Genomic DNA, 14,876 nt, shown 5'->3' with positions numbered 1-14,876 from the left:
ACTAATATGCCTCACTCCCCCGAATAGATGCCTGTGATACTCACCACCCAAAGTATTTGGGATGAACGGATAGGCTTATAAGAGCCACAGTGATCATTAGACTAGTAACAACCTATGAACTGTGAGTGATTTTGAAAATACATTAGATAACTAATTTATTAGTTTATGCAGCTTTGAATTAAACAAAGAGATACCATTCTTGTATTTTAACCTCCTTGGCATTTTGAATGCTAATCAGTATAATATTACAATCGCCTATTGCATATTTATTGTTTTTGTTTCATTACAGCAAGATATATTTCCTTCAGATGACCATAATCTCCAAAGCAAGCCATCTTTTAAATCCCCATTCTTCCTTGATATGGCAAAAGCTAAACAGCAAAACTCTTATTTCCTGTATCTTCCTTCACTCCATACATCAGTTCTTACATTCTAAGACAGGTGAATATTTAATTGTGTTGTATGGTCTTTTTACAGTGTCATGCAAATGATTTACTACTACTACACACACACACACACACACACACACACACACACACACACACACACACACACACACACACACACGTAAATACACACATGCACATGCACTCACAAACACATATGAGCATGCACACCTGCACATGTACACATATCACCTCAAAACTGCTTACAGTAAACATATAATTTTCAAAATAATTACTAAATATTGACATATAGCAATTTATGTGAAGTATAATGTTTGTAAACTTGAACGTAATACAGTTTGATTACTTTTATATTTATGTTCATTTACCTATGTCACAAGTGATAATTCAATGAAGGTGTTTAAAAAAATAAAAAAATATATTAAATATTATAAAACAGTCTGCTATTTCTCAGACTGTCAGAACTTGCACATTCTATTGTGTCATCAGTCTTGCATAATGAGACTGAAATATATGATAATGGCAGTGCATTAGAAAATGTTTACTGGAAATTTTTAGGGCAAAAGGCAGGTTATGTTTAGTGTACATACTGTAGCAAAACATGTGGTCATTGTATTAGAAATGGATGGATAATGAGTGATATGCTTTGTCAGATTTTACAGCACACATTATGCATCAAGAGTAAATAAATTAGTTTTAAACTGCAGTAGTTATATCCTTAAAAGGTTCTTTGCATTTGCACAGTCATGTCATCAAAGCCTCAGATTTTGTTACGGAAATAAAAATGGGTGTAGTTGTTGAAGCAGAAGTGGAAGGAATAATTTATTGCTGCCTCATAATGGTAATACTGATTATTTTAGGTTATACATTAAGTTAGTGCAAACCAGTGAATCAATCCATATTGTTTTAATACTTCTAATGGAGGACACAAATAGCTTATGATCTACGAGGCATAAGTGAATTATATTAATATTTATATTGTCACTCATTTACCCTATTAGCTTACTTTCATATTTTAAAGTTTACAGGAACTGCCTTTGTAGATTTTATTGTCTACATTATTGCAGTGCTATCTTATTAATATTTGCCAAGTATCGTGCTATATTTTAGAATGCCAGGTTAAGTAGAAATTATTAAAAGCCTTCTCTGATGTATTTCTCTGATGACTTTTAGTAAATGTTACATTGTTTCAGTTATTTAGAGTCCAGCATGCTGTGCTCTGCTTTATGCCTTCTGTTACTACTGCAGTAATAGCATGCTGCTGGTCAGCTCAGCTCCTCTCTGCATTCATTTAAGGTAGAGCACATTTCCTCTCTCCCATCTCAAAACATCAAGTCTGTTGGCAGCTAGCACATTTCAAATCAGCAAGCGGTATTGTGAATTTTATCTTCTCTTGCAGAACTCAAATCGTCTTCGTTGCAGCAGATGAAATTTCTTGTAACTCCTCTTCAGGTAAAAAATTGTTGCTACTTTTTCATGCATCCATGCAACACTGTATATCCTTTTATGATTTAATGCAGTACGACGCTTAAATATATTTTATATATGTGTATATATATATATATATATATATATATATATATATATATATATATATGTATAAATACACTGATATTGTATTTAGGTAGGATCAATGAACTGAACTCTACAAAGTTTAGCAGCATGACTTCTTATATCCAATTTGTTTAGTACTCCCAAGTAACATAAATGTATTGCTGTATTACTAAGGGTTAGCTACTGTTCACACTCTTAGCAACTGCGTTTCTTCTGCGACGGAAACATCTGTGCTGAGTAACTTAATTCTGTATCTAAAACATTATAGCTGTAACAACATTTTCAATGCTACTTATCTGTCTTGTCATCCTGGTTGTTTTTTTTTTTTTTTATGAAAAACATATTTTGTTATTCTTTTATATTTAAACATTCATGGACAAAATGAATAAAGAAAAATCTTTATTGATTTCCCGTACCTCTACCTTTGGCAGAAAACTTTTACCAGCCTATTTCTCTTTGCGTTTGCATTTCCTTGCTCCATTTTACTATATTCTTTAATGTTCGTTTTTAGGCATGAGAAATACTTGTTATTCATTTATTTGCAATTATAGCTTGGTTGATTTTATTCAATGTCAAAGCTAATTCAAACACTGCTGTTTAAAGTTAGAGCTGTACAACCGTGATTAAGCACCCTGTTATTTTGAAAATGAGAACAGTTAGCTAATTGTAACTTGATATAACTCTACAATCAAACTTTCAAAGTCATCAGTATTTCATGTCAAGATATAAGAAATGATTTCACAGCATTCAGATCTGCTAGGGCTATGAAAATCAAATTAAATACTGCTACTGTCTTATTTAATGACTGCCTTGAAAGCATCTTCTTTATTCCATGTTTTATGCACAGATTTAATTTCTCACTGATTTCTGCTTTAAAGTGGTTTCAGATTTGTGATGTGTCCACACTAGCCTCTTTAGGCCATCCATCTAAATGACATTAATTTACTACTTCACAGGGAAGGTACTTTGTTACTTTTGCCGATGAGGAGCTGGCCAGTTTGTGCCTAGACTTTCATCTAATGTCATGTAGGTTAGAGGCTATCCCACAATGTGAATGTTTTCTGTCTTTTGGGGAAATATTTATTGTAACTTTAGTAGCTTGTTTCTTGATTTATGTGTTATCAGTTCTTCTGTATGTACCTATGTTTAAAAAAATAACTATTTATAATGTAAATGTACAATTTTTGATGCAGATTTTACCCTTTGCATTTCAAGACCCTGTTTATGAAAGCATAATTTCCTCAAAGCTTATTTTCTTTTTAAGTTATTAGATTATTTCAGAAGAGAGGGATGCAGTTTGCCATTATTTATCCATCCTAGACTTCATAAATGGTGTAATGTAAAAACATCAATCTTAGCAGTATCTGACCATGAACACAGAAATAGTTGAAAATGGAAACTTTCTTCTGTCTCTAAAAAAAAAGAGTGCAGCCAATATTTTCCATGAAGCTGTTTAGCTTGTAGGGATACAAACTACAGCTTAACTATTTTTTAAATATTTGTTCGTAAAATCTCCTTTATTTGATGGCTGATGTAGTTATAATGGTTATAATTGTATATAACTGCAGTCTCCAAAACTCAAAATAAACAGTCATGTTAACATTCACATTGCAGTACTAGAAATATTTTAGCATCATTTCAGTTATGCTGAGAATTCCATCTGTTTTTTTTTTTTTTTTTTTTTTTTTTAATGCAGTGCTTTTTTCTGTGTTCATCTCAATACCACAGCATGCATATGTTCATTGCTTAAATAATCTCTATTTTACATTATTTATTTTAATAAGCTGGTGTTAGTTGTCTTGCAATACTAAATAAATGCATAGCAAACTGCCTTAGACTAATTTGTAATGATGCATTTTATATTTACTGTCAGGATACTTGAATAGGCCTTGCCAGTTCTTGGGGGCGGGGGTGGGGGTGGCAGGGGGTGCTTGATAAAGAACCTATATTACCATGCAATGAAACTGAACATGCATAACCGGCTGATGTTTCCAATTGTAAAAAATATATAGTGGCATGTGCTCTCTCTATTTTATAAGAAGTATAAAATGAAGAAAGGATGATACTTATCTATAATGCATATGGTTACACACGTATCCTGGCAAGTATTTACAAAGGATGAGAACCAAGGAAAATTTATGGTGCAATATCTTTTAGAAACAAATATACAGGAGAGAAAGGAGTTAGAAAAAAATAGGGGTCATTCAGATAAACCTTGGATAATGCAGAAGAAAATAACATTTGTCAAGGGAAAACAGACAATATATAGGTTTGCAGGAGGTTAGGAAAAAGAGGGTGGGTTTTCCAAGGGGCAATAGAGGTATAGATTATTAAATATAGAATGAAAGAGAAAGAGACAGAGAGAGAGAGAGAGTGAGAAGGGCTAGTGGAGGTGCACAGGTACACTTCAGTAGGGCAATGGTGAGAATAGGGCATGAGAAACAAACCTGTAGTGAGAAAACCAAAGCAGATTGGAAATGGTGACCCATGATATACATAAGATAGTACCTTCAAAGTTGAAATAAGTAGCACAACTTTGTATCAAAGAAGGAGTGTAGTGATGCATATAATATATTTGTATTAAAAACAATTCACTGACCTTCTGGTGCCTCTCCTCATGCAGCCTTCAAGACACCAGCCAAGCAGGTACAAATTGCACTACCTCTAAACACAAGTGCTGTTATGCACAGACCTAATTAGGTATGAATAAAAATGGTATATGTCCCTCAGGGAATGCCATTCAAAAAGGTGAGCTGCTACTAAATAAGAAATTAAATGCAAAAATAAAATGAAATGAGTACATTTTTCTGTTTGATCGTTCAGTGCAGCAAAGATAATTCAGGGCGAGACAATCATGCAATCTCCCATGCTACATAAGCAAATTTAATTGCCAACAATAAGCTGATTCAAATTTGTTTATATCTGATTATATAGAAGACAAATGCAGTAAAGTGAGATCAAGAACATTCTTGGTTAATTAAGAAATTTGATGATTTACTTCTAATCTCTGAAATTTGGTAAGTATTTGAAAGCAGTAGCATAGGCTAGAGCAGTAATTGTTAATGAAATGCGCAGCATAGAATGAAAACTACTAGGACATTCATGATAAATTCCTGCATATTAACAAAATAATTCATAAAAATCTTATACCCTTTAGGTAGAGAATTAGGCAGGTAGGAATACTAGCTATAAATATTAGCAGGCCAAAAAATAAAAACAAGAGAAATCTATTGATGGGTGACAGCAAAAGCATTAAACAACAACAGACACCTCAGCTACCTAGCATCAGTTGTTTGGGTTTAGTGCATCCATTAAATAATACATTTAAATATCTCCTTCTAGGGTTCTATCCCAAGGTACAAATAAGGTAGCTGGCTCGAATTTGTAAAAATACCTTACCAGTGGCTACTTCAAAATATATCATAAAGCAGTTGCATTGGAAGTCAGACACAACTGAGTCAGCTATAGTGTCCTTTATTACAACTCGAGTGTCCGGTCAGAAAATTATTCAATACTTTTGCTTTGAGCCATCAACACATTTCACTTATTTCTAAATTCCTGAACATTTGTGTACATCCCTTTGCTAAATGTTATAAACTAAGGATATGTACATTTTCAGTATTTTATCCCACAGAAAAAATATGATTTTAGATATATATATATATATATATATATATATATATATATATATATATATATATATATATATATAGATCCATATCAGATCAATGACAGAACACTTACCCAAAGACCAGATCACTGAGACCACATCGCTGACACAACACATCACTGACAAATGTAAGTATAACTACTGCGGAATGGAATGTATTCCCGTTTCTGCAATAAAATAAAAAAAAAAACAAGAAACATGTATATAGCAGGGGAAAAGCCCCCCTGCACCCACCATGTGGGGGTCTGCGCCCCCCATACCCCCCTGTTTAAATATACCAACTCTGAGATCGCACCACATTGTGGAAATGGGAATACATCCCATTCCACACTACTTATACTTACTATTGTCGGAGATCTGCTCTGTCAGCGTTGTGGTCTCTGTGATCTCGTCTTCGGGTAAGTGTTTTTTCGTGGATCTGATAGGTTCCCATATATATCTATATATGACAATCAAAGAACAGTAAAAGACAGCATTTATACCAAGCTTATCATTGCCATCAACTACCCAAATAATCCTTAAAACCATATACCTAGTATAAAAAGGCACCAGAGAAATAGAGACAAATGCCTTAGCCAGGCATGTGAGGGACCATGATGAGACACACACATTTTTATTTTTAGTAATAGATAAAGTCTATACCAACAATAGAGGTGGAGATGTTAGGAATAAAGTAGAAACTAGGGAACTAGAATGGATTATAAGGCTACGAGCTAACATTGGGGTAGGCCTGAATGACAAAATTAATATTAAACCCATTCTTATAAATAGAGATTTAAAGAAATAGTAGGTAGCAACCCCCTCCCCCCTCAACCTTTTATACTTTTTTATACTTTTATATTGTATGTATTAAGTTGTATGATGTGATATGCTGTTTCTATTGTCAAGCTTTTTTTAATTTTAAGCTTTTAAAATTTTTCACACTAGGTATAAAACTTTTTATACTAGGTATATGGTTTTAAGGATTAATTGGGTAGTTGATGGCAATGATAAGCTTGGTATAAATGCTGTGTTTTACTGTTCTTTGATTGTCTGATGAAGTGGCTGGTGCCACGAAAGTGCACACCTCTTTTACTAATAAAGCTGTTATTTTATATAGCTGTGGCTGCTTCCTCCTGCTTTGTTTTTTTACTGTTCATTTCATTGTTGTTGGTGGTAACTCTTGCTAGCACCATTTGTTTTTTTACTGTGGATATCTATCTATCTATCTATATATATATATATATATATATATATATATATATATATATATATATATATCTTGGCTTTCAGGATTAATGCTGATAAAGGTAGAAATCTCAACTTGAGAGCTGGTTTATATGACAGAAGTGCCCAATGCACAAACATATTGAATATCTGACCGTCGGGCGGCACGATGCCAGGACAATTCTATGGGCTAGGCTTGTAAAGGCTCCAGGGCCATTAGCCTACCACACAGCTATGAACTTGTGAACTGGATAATGTAGATGCTGACACCCATCACTCACCTTTGATTCACAAATATTTTTTACATTAGTGACTCCAAAGTTAATGCTCATGACACAGATGTTTAAGGAACACTGCTTAAGCCAGAAATACTGCACATGACTGCAAAAAGACATTTATATTATGAAAATTTAGCTCAGAATGTTAAGAGCTCTTCCGACATCAAGGTTCAATCTCAGTAGCTCAACAGATAGTAAGCTCATCTTGCTACTGGACAATCAGAAGGCTGTAGGTTCTATTCCTTCACCGGGTATGTATTTATTTATTTATTTATTGTTTCTCTATGTTTATCGTGAAGTTCTGACAGGGATTTATTCCATTTTCTGCAAAGGCTCGGGGAGAAAAGTCCCACATATTAGGCAAGTCCATTTAAATACAAAAAATGACATTTTGTAAAATCCATTGAGTTTACATACAAATACAATTATATTACATCTAGAATGCATTATATAACATATAGTAACCTACAAATTTAAGGAAATACATTTCTTCATGAGGTAGATGGTTACAGACAAATTCATATAGACAGTGGATGTATCATGTAATGTGCTTATCAGCTGGTAGTACAGAAAAGGGTAGCAAAGGCAGTAAGGGATTTAGCAGGAAGTCATACTTAAGAGGAGAAGTAGTTATATTAAACATTAGGTAGACTGAGAGCTTGTATAGACCTGTATTAAAGAAAGTAGAAGTAGTGGCAGTTACCTGGGAAAGGGAAGTTTTGGAGGTGAGAATGTAGGTAGAGGGTGAAGTGACAGTCTGTAGAAGAATAGTGTAAATGACACTTGTAGAAGATTCTAGACTTCTTACTAATAGAGCTATGAAGTTATATGCATAAGATTAGGGTACAGAAAGGTTAAATAATGGGAGCTTAACTTTGTTACTTGTGTAAGTGTAAGATAAATAAAGGTTAATTAAAGGGAGTATACTTTTGTTACATTTGTATCGGGTACAGAAAGGTTAAATAAAAGGAGTTTAACTTTGTTATTTGTGTAAGTATAGGGTACAGAAAGATTAAGTAAAGGCAGTGTAACTTTGTTATTTGTGTAAGTATAGGGTACAGAAACACGTAGTAAAATGAGTGTAACTTTGTTACATGTGTAGGTATAGGTACAGAAACATTAAGTAAAGGGAGTGTAACTTTGTTACATGTGTAGGTATAGGTACAGAAACATTAAGTAAAAGCAGTGTAACTTTGTTACATGTGTAACATTAGGGTACAGAAAGGTTAAGTAAAGGGAGTGTAACTTTGTTACATGTGTAGGTATAGGTACAGAAACGTTAAGTAAAGGGAGTGTAACTTTGTTACATGTGTAGGTATAGGGTACAGAAACATTAAGTAAAGTGTTACATGTGTAGGTATAGGTACAGAAACATTAAGTAAAGGGAGTGTAACTTTGTTACATGTGTAGGTATAGGTACAGAAACATTAAGTAAAAGCAGTGTAACTTTGTTACATGTGTAACATTAGGGTACAGAAAGGTTAAGTAAAGGGAGTGTAACTTTGTTACATGTGTAGGTATAGGTACAGAAACGTTAAGTAAAGGGAGTGTAACTTTGTTACATGTGTAGGTATAGGGTACAGAAACATTAAGTAAAGTGTTACATGTGTAGGTATAGATACAGAAACATTAAGTAAAGGGAGTGTAACTTTGTTACATGTGTAGGTATAGGGTACAGAAAGGTTAAGTTAAGGGAGTATAAATGTGATGGTGGAGTTTGGGTTGAGTACGAAGGGAGTAGCCTTAGCAGTGCAGAAGTAAAACTGATTATTTAGCAGGTGTTTCTTTAGTGATGTTTTGAAGCCATGCAGTGTGTCTACCTATCTTATTTCAAAGGGGATAAAGGGATTTAGTTCCAGATTTTTGCTACCTGGTTAGAGTATAGTGAGTCTCCTGCACTGTTAATTGATTTTTTGATGGATATAAAAACTTGTTGTTAGATCATCGCTCTCAATTAGTGGTACATAGTTGTAGTATTTCTTTTAGAGCTGGACATTTTTCTAAGGGAGTTTATTTGTTTATGGGCTGCAATAATAATAAATAATAGTAGTGCTTGTAGCAAATTTTGCAGTTTTGCTGCGCACTGTCTCCAGTTTATTTCTGATAATTAAGTTAAGATTTGTAAAGATGGGTGAGGCACAGAGAATGGATGGAAGTAGGTGAAGAAGGTGTGTTTGTGCTGTGTTTTTTTTTTTTGGACTTATTTGTGAGGAAATGTCCAGCCCTGTGGAAGGATCCCAGTTTTTTTTTTTTTTTTTTTTTGATGGCTAGGAGTAGATGTGGATCATATCTGCGATTGTCATCCAGCGAGCTTTGCCTGTGTGATATATGCTATGTTTGTTCTTTTGGCTGATAGGATATGAAAAGATTGTTTTTGGTTTGAGAAGTTTTTAGGGGTGAAAAGTGTCAGTTGTGTCTTTGTAGCATTTAAGAGCAAGTCTGAGCTATCTAGCTAGGATTCTATAGCTAAGATGTTGGATTAATGTTTCAAATACTTACACAACAGTGTAACATAATGGGGAGGCTGCTGCACTCACAGGTGTGCTGTCCTTCATTTGAGATGTTAAACTGAGGTTCCATCTGCCTGAATTGGTGATGGCTCAGGTGAATGTGAAGATTCCACAGTGCTTTTCAAAAAAGTGTTCTTTAATTTTTGGGAGGGAGTCAAGAAACTTGGGCTAGGGTCTTCAGTAGTTCTCTAGACTGCAATCCCAGTAACTATATATGAAGAATTAATCTTTTACATTTTCTTAATTTATCCCACTGCACATAAAACATACAAGACACATGCCCTCAGGTTGCTACTAAAACAACATCTACATACACATTGGCTCTGATATCACTCAACTTCCGTTTCAAATATTTTTTGGCCACACCTGTTACATTTTCTTTAAATACTTATTTATTTCCACCTCCTCTTTTTCTCCCTTATGCCAGAAAGATGCATACTTAACCACAAGGAGTAACTTTGTTTACACAAACTATATCAGTCACAGGCTCCCTCTCTTGATTGATCTAATTAGATCACCCACTATCTCACTGCCCCCCCCCTCTGTTTCAGTTTCATGACTCTCTCTCTCTCTCTCTCCTTATCTATCTGAAACTAATACTGCTTACAACAGTCCATGGAGGCACAACCATCTTAACTTTCCTAATTACTTTATTTTTCAATTTTAAATGTAACAATATTTTCATACGTGCTATACTACTAGCATATCATACTATATGCCATAATCAATCGCTTTCTCCCTTTTCTAATATTTCCATAGTTAAACTACCTTGTCTTTTAATTTTCTTAGTTGCTAGAAATTGCAGATAATATTACAGTATCTTTGCAATGTTATATCACTCTTTGCTATATACAAGCCTGCATCTATTTCTAATGAATGATCTACACTGTTCCCATGGAAGCTGTGTACATGTTCTAAGTGATGTTTATGCAAGCTATTGTAATTTTTTCTCTCATATATGAACACTTACCTATATTTTCTCTGCCTTCTGATATTATATAACTGTATTTCATGTGTGTGCCATAACTGGTGTTAAAGGATGAGCTTTTTTTAACCCCAGGCCTCAGCTACAAAAAGGGTTTTATCCCAGTTGGACTTTTCCAGTAAACAAAGATAAAATACAGGTGGTTTGCAAATTGGCTCACAGACAGAACCCAAAGTGTGAAAGTAGAGGACTCCATGTCAGACTGTTGATGAGTCACAAGTGGAGTCCCACAGGGATCAGTCCTGGGTCCTCTCCTGTTTGGCATCTACATCTCAGAAGTCCAGGCCAACACGGAAGGACTCTGGCTGACCAAGTTTGCAGATGACTGCAAGCTGGAAGCCATTATTAACTCCCCAAGTGATGCAGACATCCTACAGAAAGGCCTCACTGAAACCAATGACTGGTGTTGAAACCATGGCTTTAAGCTTAATGCCAAAAAATGTGTCATCATCCCCTTTGGAAAAAACTCAGTTCTCACTAATTACCACATTGATGGGAGCCAATTGAACACTGAAAGTGTTATAAGAGATCTGGGGACACCGGTTGACAGCAACTTCTCCTTTGATCACCACATTGCCACTGTGGTCAGAAAGTCCTTCTATGTGGCACATCTCATTACCAAGGGTATTGCATCCAGGAAGAAAGAGGTCATCATTCCTCTCTATTCTTCCCTTATTAGACAAATCATAGAGTGTAATGCCCCATTTGGCATGTACTCACTAGACTCCTGCAACAACTGGAGAAGCCACAAATGTACCTCATGAAGAGGATACTAGGCCTTAAGCACATGTCCTACGTGGACAGACTCAAAAAACTCCAACTATTCTCTCTCTCATATCATCCACTAAGAGGCGATCTCTGCTTGACTTACAAAGCCATGTCTGACCCAGCCCTGTTTGAAATGCTGCATCTAAAGAAATCCCAATCTCTCCACACCACACACTCCAGAGACCTCAATCTCATTACCACTATCAACAGAACATGCTGGAGGGACAGGTTTATAACCCAGAGACTGTCCATGCTCTGGAATAGACTTCCCATATACATCAAGAAGAGCATCTTACTGGCTCTCTTCAAGAGAAATCTTGACAAGTGGATGGGAAATAGAAAATACACCCCGAGGATCACTCCAGTGGCTTTTCCTTATAGAGGCACTGGTAACTAGTGTCGGGTGGCTAGATGCCAGGGATGTCTATGGGGCTAGGCTTGTAAAGGCTACAGGGCCATTAGACTAGTACACTCCTATGAACATATGAACCTATAAATAAAGAGATACTTTCAAAGTATTCTACTATGAAGTGGGTACCATCAATAATAAATCCCATTCTAATTTCATGTTGACAATTTGCAATCAATATTCTTGATTGAAGGCAATCAATCATTTATGCAACATTCTTTTTGAGTTTTGAAGAAAGAGGATTCAGAATACAAAGTGGCTTCTTTATCAGAGAGGTTCCTTTATGTATATGCAAGATAAACACTTATTTCAAAATGGCAGGGATTACAAACTATTTTTTATTTTATTGTTTTTTTAAGAGAAAGATAATTTAAATGCTAATGCACTAGGGGCTATTGTAATTAATGGCAATAGAGGGCAATCCCAGGATCAAAATGCTCTGACATACAACTGAAGTTCCTAATATAACAGTAACTCATTTTCTTAGTTTCAAAGAATAAGTAATCCAGGAAATCTAGGTTCATCTAGTGACCCTAATCCCTAGGTTGTCTAAGAGGATGAATAAAAAGAAGTATTTTTCAGTTCACCTATTCTGCTCAGAGTGGGGTGAATTTTCACCCTTGATTGCTAGCTCTCAATGGTGGACTTTGAAGTTCAGGACATTGTCAAATTCACAGGGTCATGCTGAGCATGGAGTTTTGGTCTTCGTGACATTATGTCACTGCTGGAAGAGGTTTCAGTAGGGCATATACAAAACTCCATAAGGCTGTAAAGAGAATGTTGCACTAGGAAGACTCTGTTTTCTCTGCACACTGAAACTAGGAAGAATATTACACTAAGGCCAGGAAGGGTAAGTGATGTTCAGGAACCACACACTTAGTAGAGGCACCTGCAGCAATTGGTCATCTCCACTAAAGATCAAACATTTTTAAAATAGATTACTAGTGCCTTTGACAGACAGATACATACTGACATTTGGAATGGTTGTGTAAACAATATATTTTAAAACTTACACTGGCATTGAAGAGAAGTAAAAACTGAACTGCAGACCCTGGATTAATGTTCTTTCAGTATAGCCATCCACTGCCTCAACATATTATTCATGTGCAGAATTTTTAAATGCCATCAAAAATGGAGTATTTCTGAGAAACAGAAATCCTAATTGCTAGGAAGACTGTAGTTGTAGGCAGGATCTATTTTCATTGGGTCCTTTCCACAGCCCACAGTAATCTGACAGCCTGAGGGGTGGTATGATTTCTGGTTCCATACTACTGAAAAAGCAAATTGAAGTATAAAATTTGCATACAAATGAATAACTAAGCAACTCGATGACTGAATCTTGGACTCAAGGGTGTGTAAGATATATGCACTGCTGCTCTGGCTTATAAGTCAACATATCCAAACCCACAAATAGGCTTTGCATTGAATATCCACTGGATCAGATTTTGGGCCTAATTCCAAAGGCCCATTTCCCCCTTCCCACTGGATTCAGTGTGCCTTTTTGTGCTTCCTTCTCTACAGTTACTGCACTTCACAAATACAAACACACTATAGAAAATTCTTCCCAATGAATTCTAATAATAGTTGTCTATAGTACTGTTTTTTGCCCTTTCCCAGAATAGGTCAGTACCAACACTCAAGGTTACCTGACTGAAGAATATCAGTTCATTTTCTACTATTCAAAAATAAGTCAATAAACTATATACACAAATAATTATGTAAAGCAGAGCAGTCTAAAAAACCAAAAATTGATATAAGCAGGTAGTCACCAATAAGCAAGCAATAATGCTTGACAGGGTGTGCGTTATTGTGCAACTCCTGCACAGGTGTTATTTATACAATAACAGACACCCTGGAGGGCATTATTGTGCTTAGAGAATGGGCTGTCTTAAAATTGTTGTGTTTTACTTACTTATTTATATATTTCTTACTAGTATATTATGTTTTTATATATTTTTGATGTAAAATAGTTCCTCCGCCTAATATTTCAAAGTTGCTGTAGTATATGTAAATGCTGTTAGAGGAAGCACTTTACATCCAAAATATATCATTTAAAAATACCTATATATTTGCTTTATTTTTTTGATGTCTCACTGCTAAAATTTATTTTTTTGCCAATCATTGGGATTGAAGTCACAAAATAATGACATGGATTTGACTTTCAGACTTTATTTCCTTCAGAAAATTCACATTAACACAAATCCTGTTATTTAACCTACTTTATGGTTTTTATAAGAATGCCATTTAAAATCCTGTTCCGATTTTTAAGTCTTTGTTTCCCTTTTATTTCAGGCTTTATCCAGATTTTTTGAGCTAAAACTTTGAGAAGTACGCAAACCTCTTATCTGCTGCTGCCACTGGTCCATCAGTATCACTGTCTCTTCTTCTCTCCCTCTCACACGCATACTTGTACTTCAGAATATGCATGTAACACAAGTCCTATTATTTTTAACAGGAATATGTTCCTGTTGTGAGCCTCTGTTCCTGCTTTATTTTAGGTTTTATTCAAATAACTTGCTCTAAGAGTTGAGAGGTACATATACCTCCTCAGTGTGGCTGCTGCCTGTGCTTGATCACTTTCACTCTTCACTCTCTGCTTACACGCACCCCTTGCTTTCATCCACGCAAGCACGCATTCACAAACACAGACAGAAATATAAACACACACGCACAAACCGAAACAACACACACGTGTGCACACACACACACACACGCACACACACACACACACACACACACACACACACACACACACACACACACGCACGCACGCGTGCACACACACACACACACACACACACACACACGCACACACACACAGACACACACACACACACACACATTTTTGTTTCCTAATTTTTTTTTTAATATTTTTTACACTCAGTAAACAGCAGAAGCACCGCTTAGAGAGCATAAAGTAATGATGCCGTTAGATGTTTTTTCTGTCAGAGCTCCACAGTAGCTTGACATGCTGCTGTAAAGCATTGCACTTGTTTTTAGCAGGCATTACTTGTATGTTAACACCCTGCTGGAGAATGCTTGGGTCTACGGATGCAACATTCTCTAATAGTAAATACCCACTTTTAAAT

The 14,876-nt window shown here is 35.4% G+C and overlaps 1 protein-coding gene across 11 annotated transcripts in view; it reads left to right on the top strand.

The window, feature by feature from the left end:
* RBFOX1 (RNA binding fox-1 homolog 1) overlaps positions 1-14,876 on the top strand; it is a 1,735,725-nt gene that overhangs the window by 1,685,932 nt on the left and 34,917 nt on the right. For 3 of the 11 annotated variants that reach the window (XM_044089083.1, XM_044089082.1, XM_044089089.1), the window contains one exon: positions 1,807-1,859. The exons of the other annotated variants lie outside the window; for them this stretch is intronic. In XM_044089083.1, the coding sequence (XP_043945018.1) occupies positions 1,807-1,859 (53 nt within the window). The remainder of the gene's footprint in view (positions 1-1,806; positions 1,860-14,876) is intronic. 11 annotated transcript variants of the gene reach the window in all.

This window comes from Protopterus annectens, chromosome 12.part0 (genome assembly GCF_019279795.1).
Source record: "Protopterus annectens isolate FY-2018-M chromosome 12.part0, PAN1.0, whole genome shotgun sequence".
Taxonomy (NCBI): Eukaryota; Metazoa; Chordata; order Ceratodontiformes; family Protopteridae; genus Protopterus; species Protopterus annectens.
This window is presented reverse-complemented; position numbering and strand designations above follow the sequence as displayed.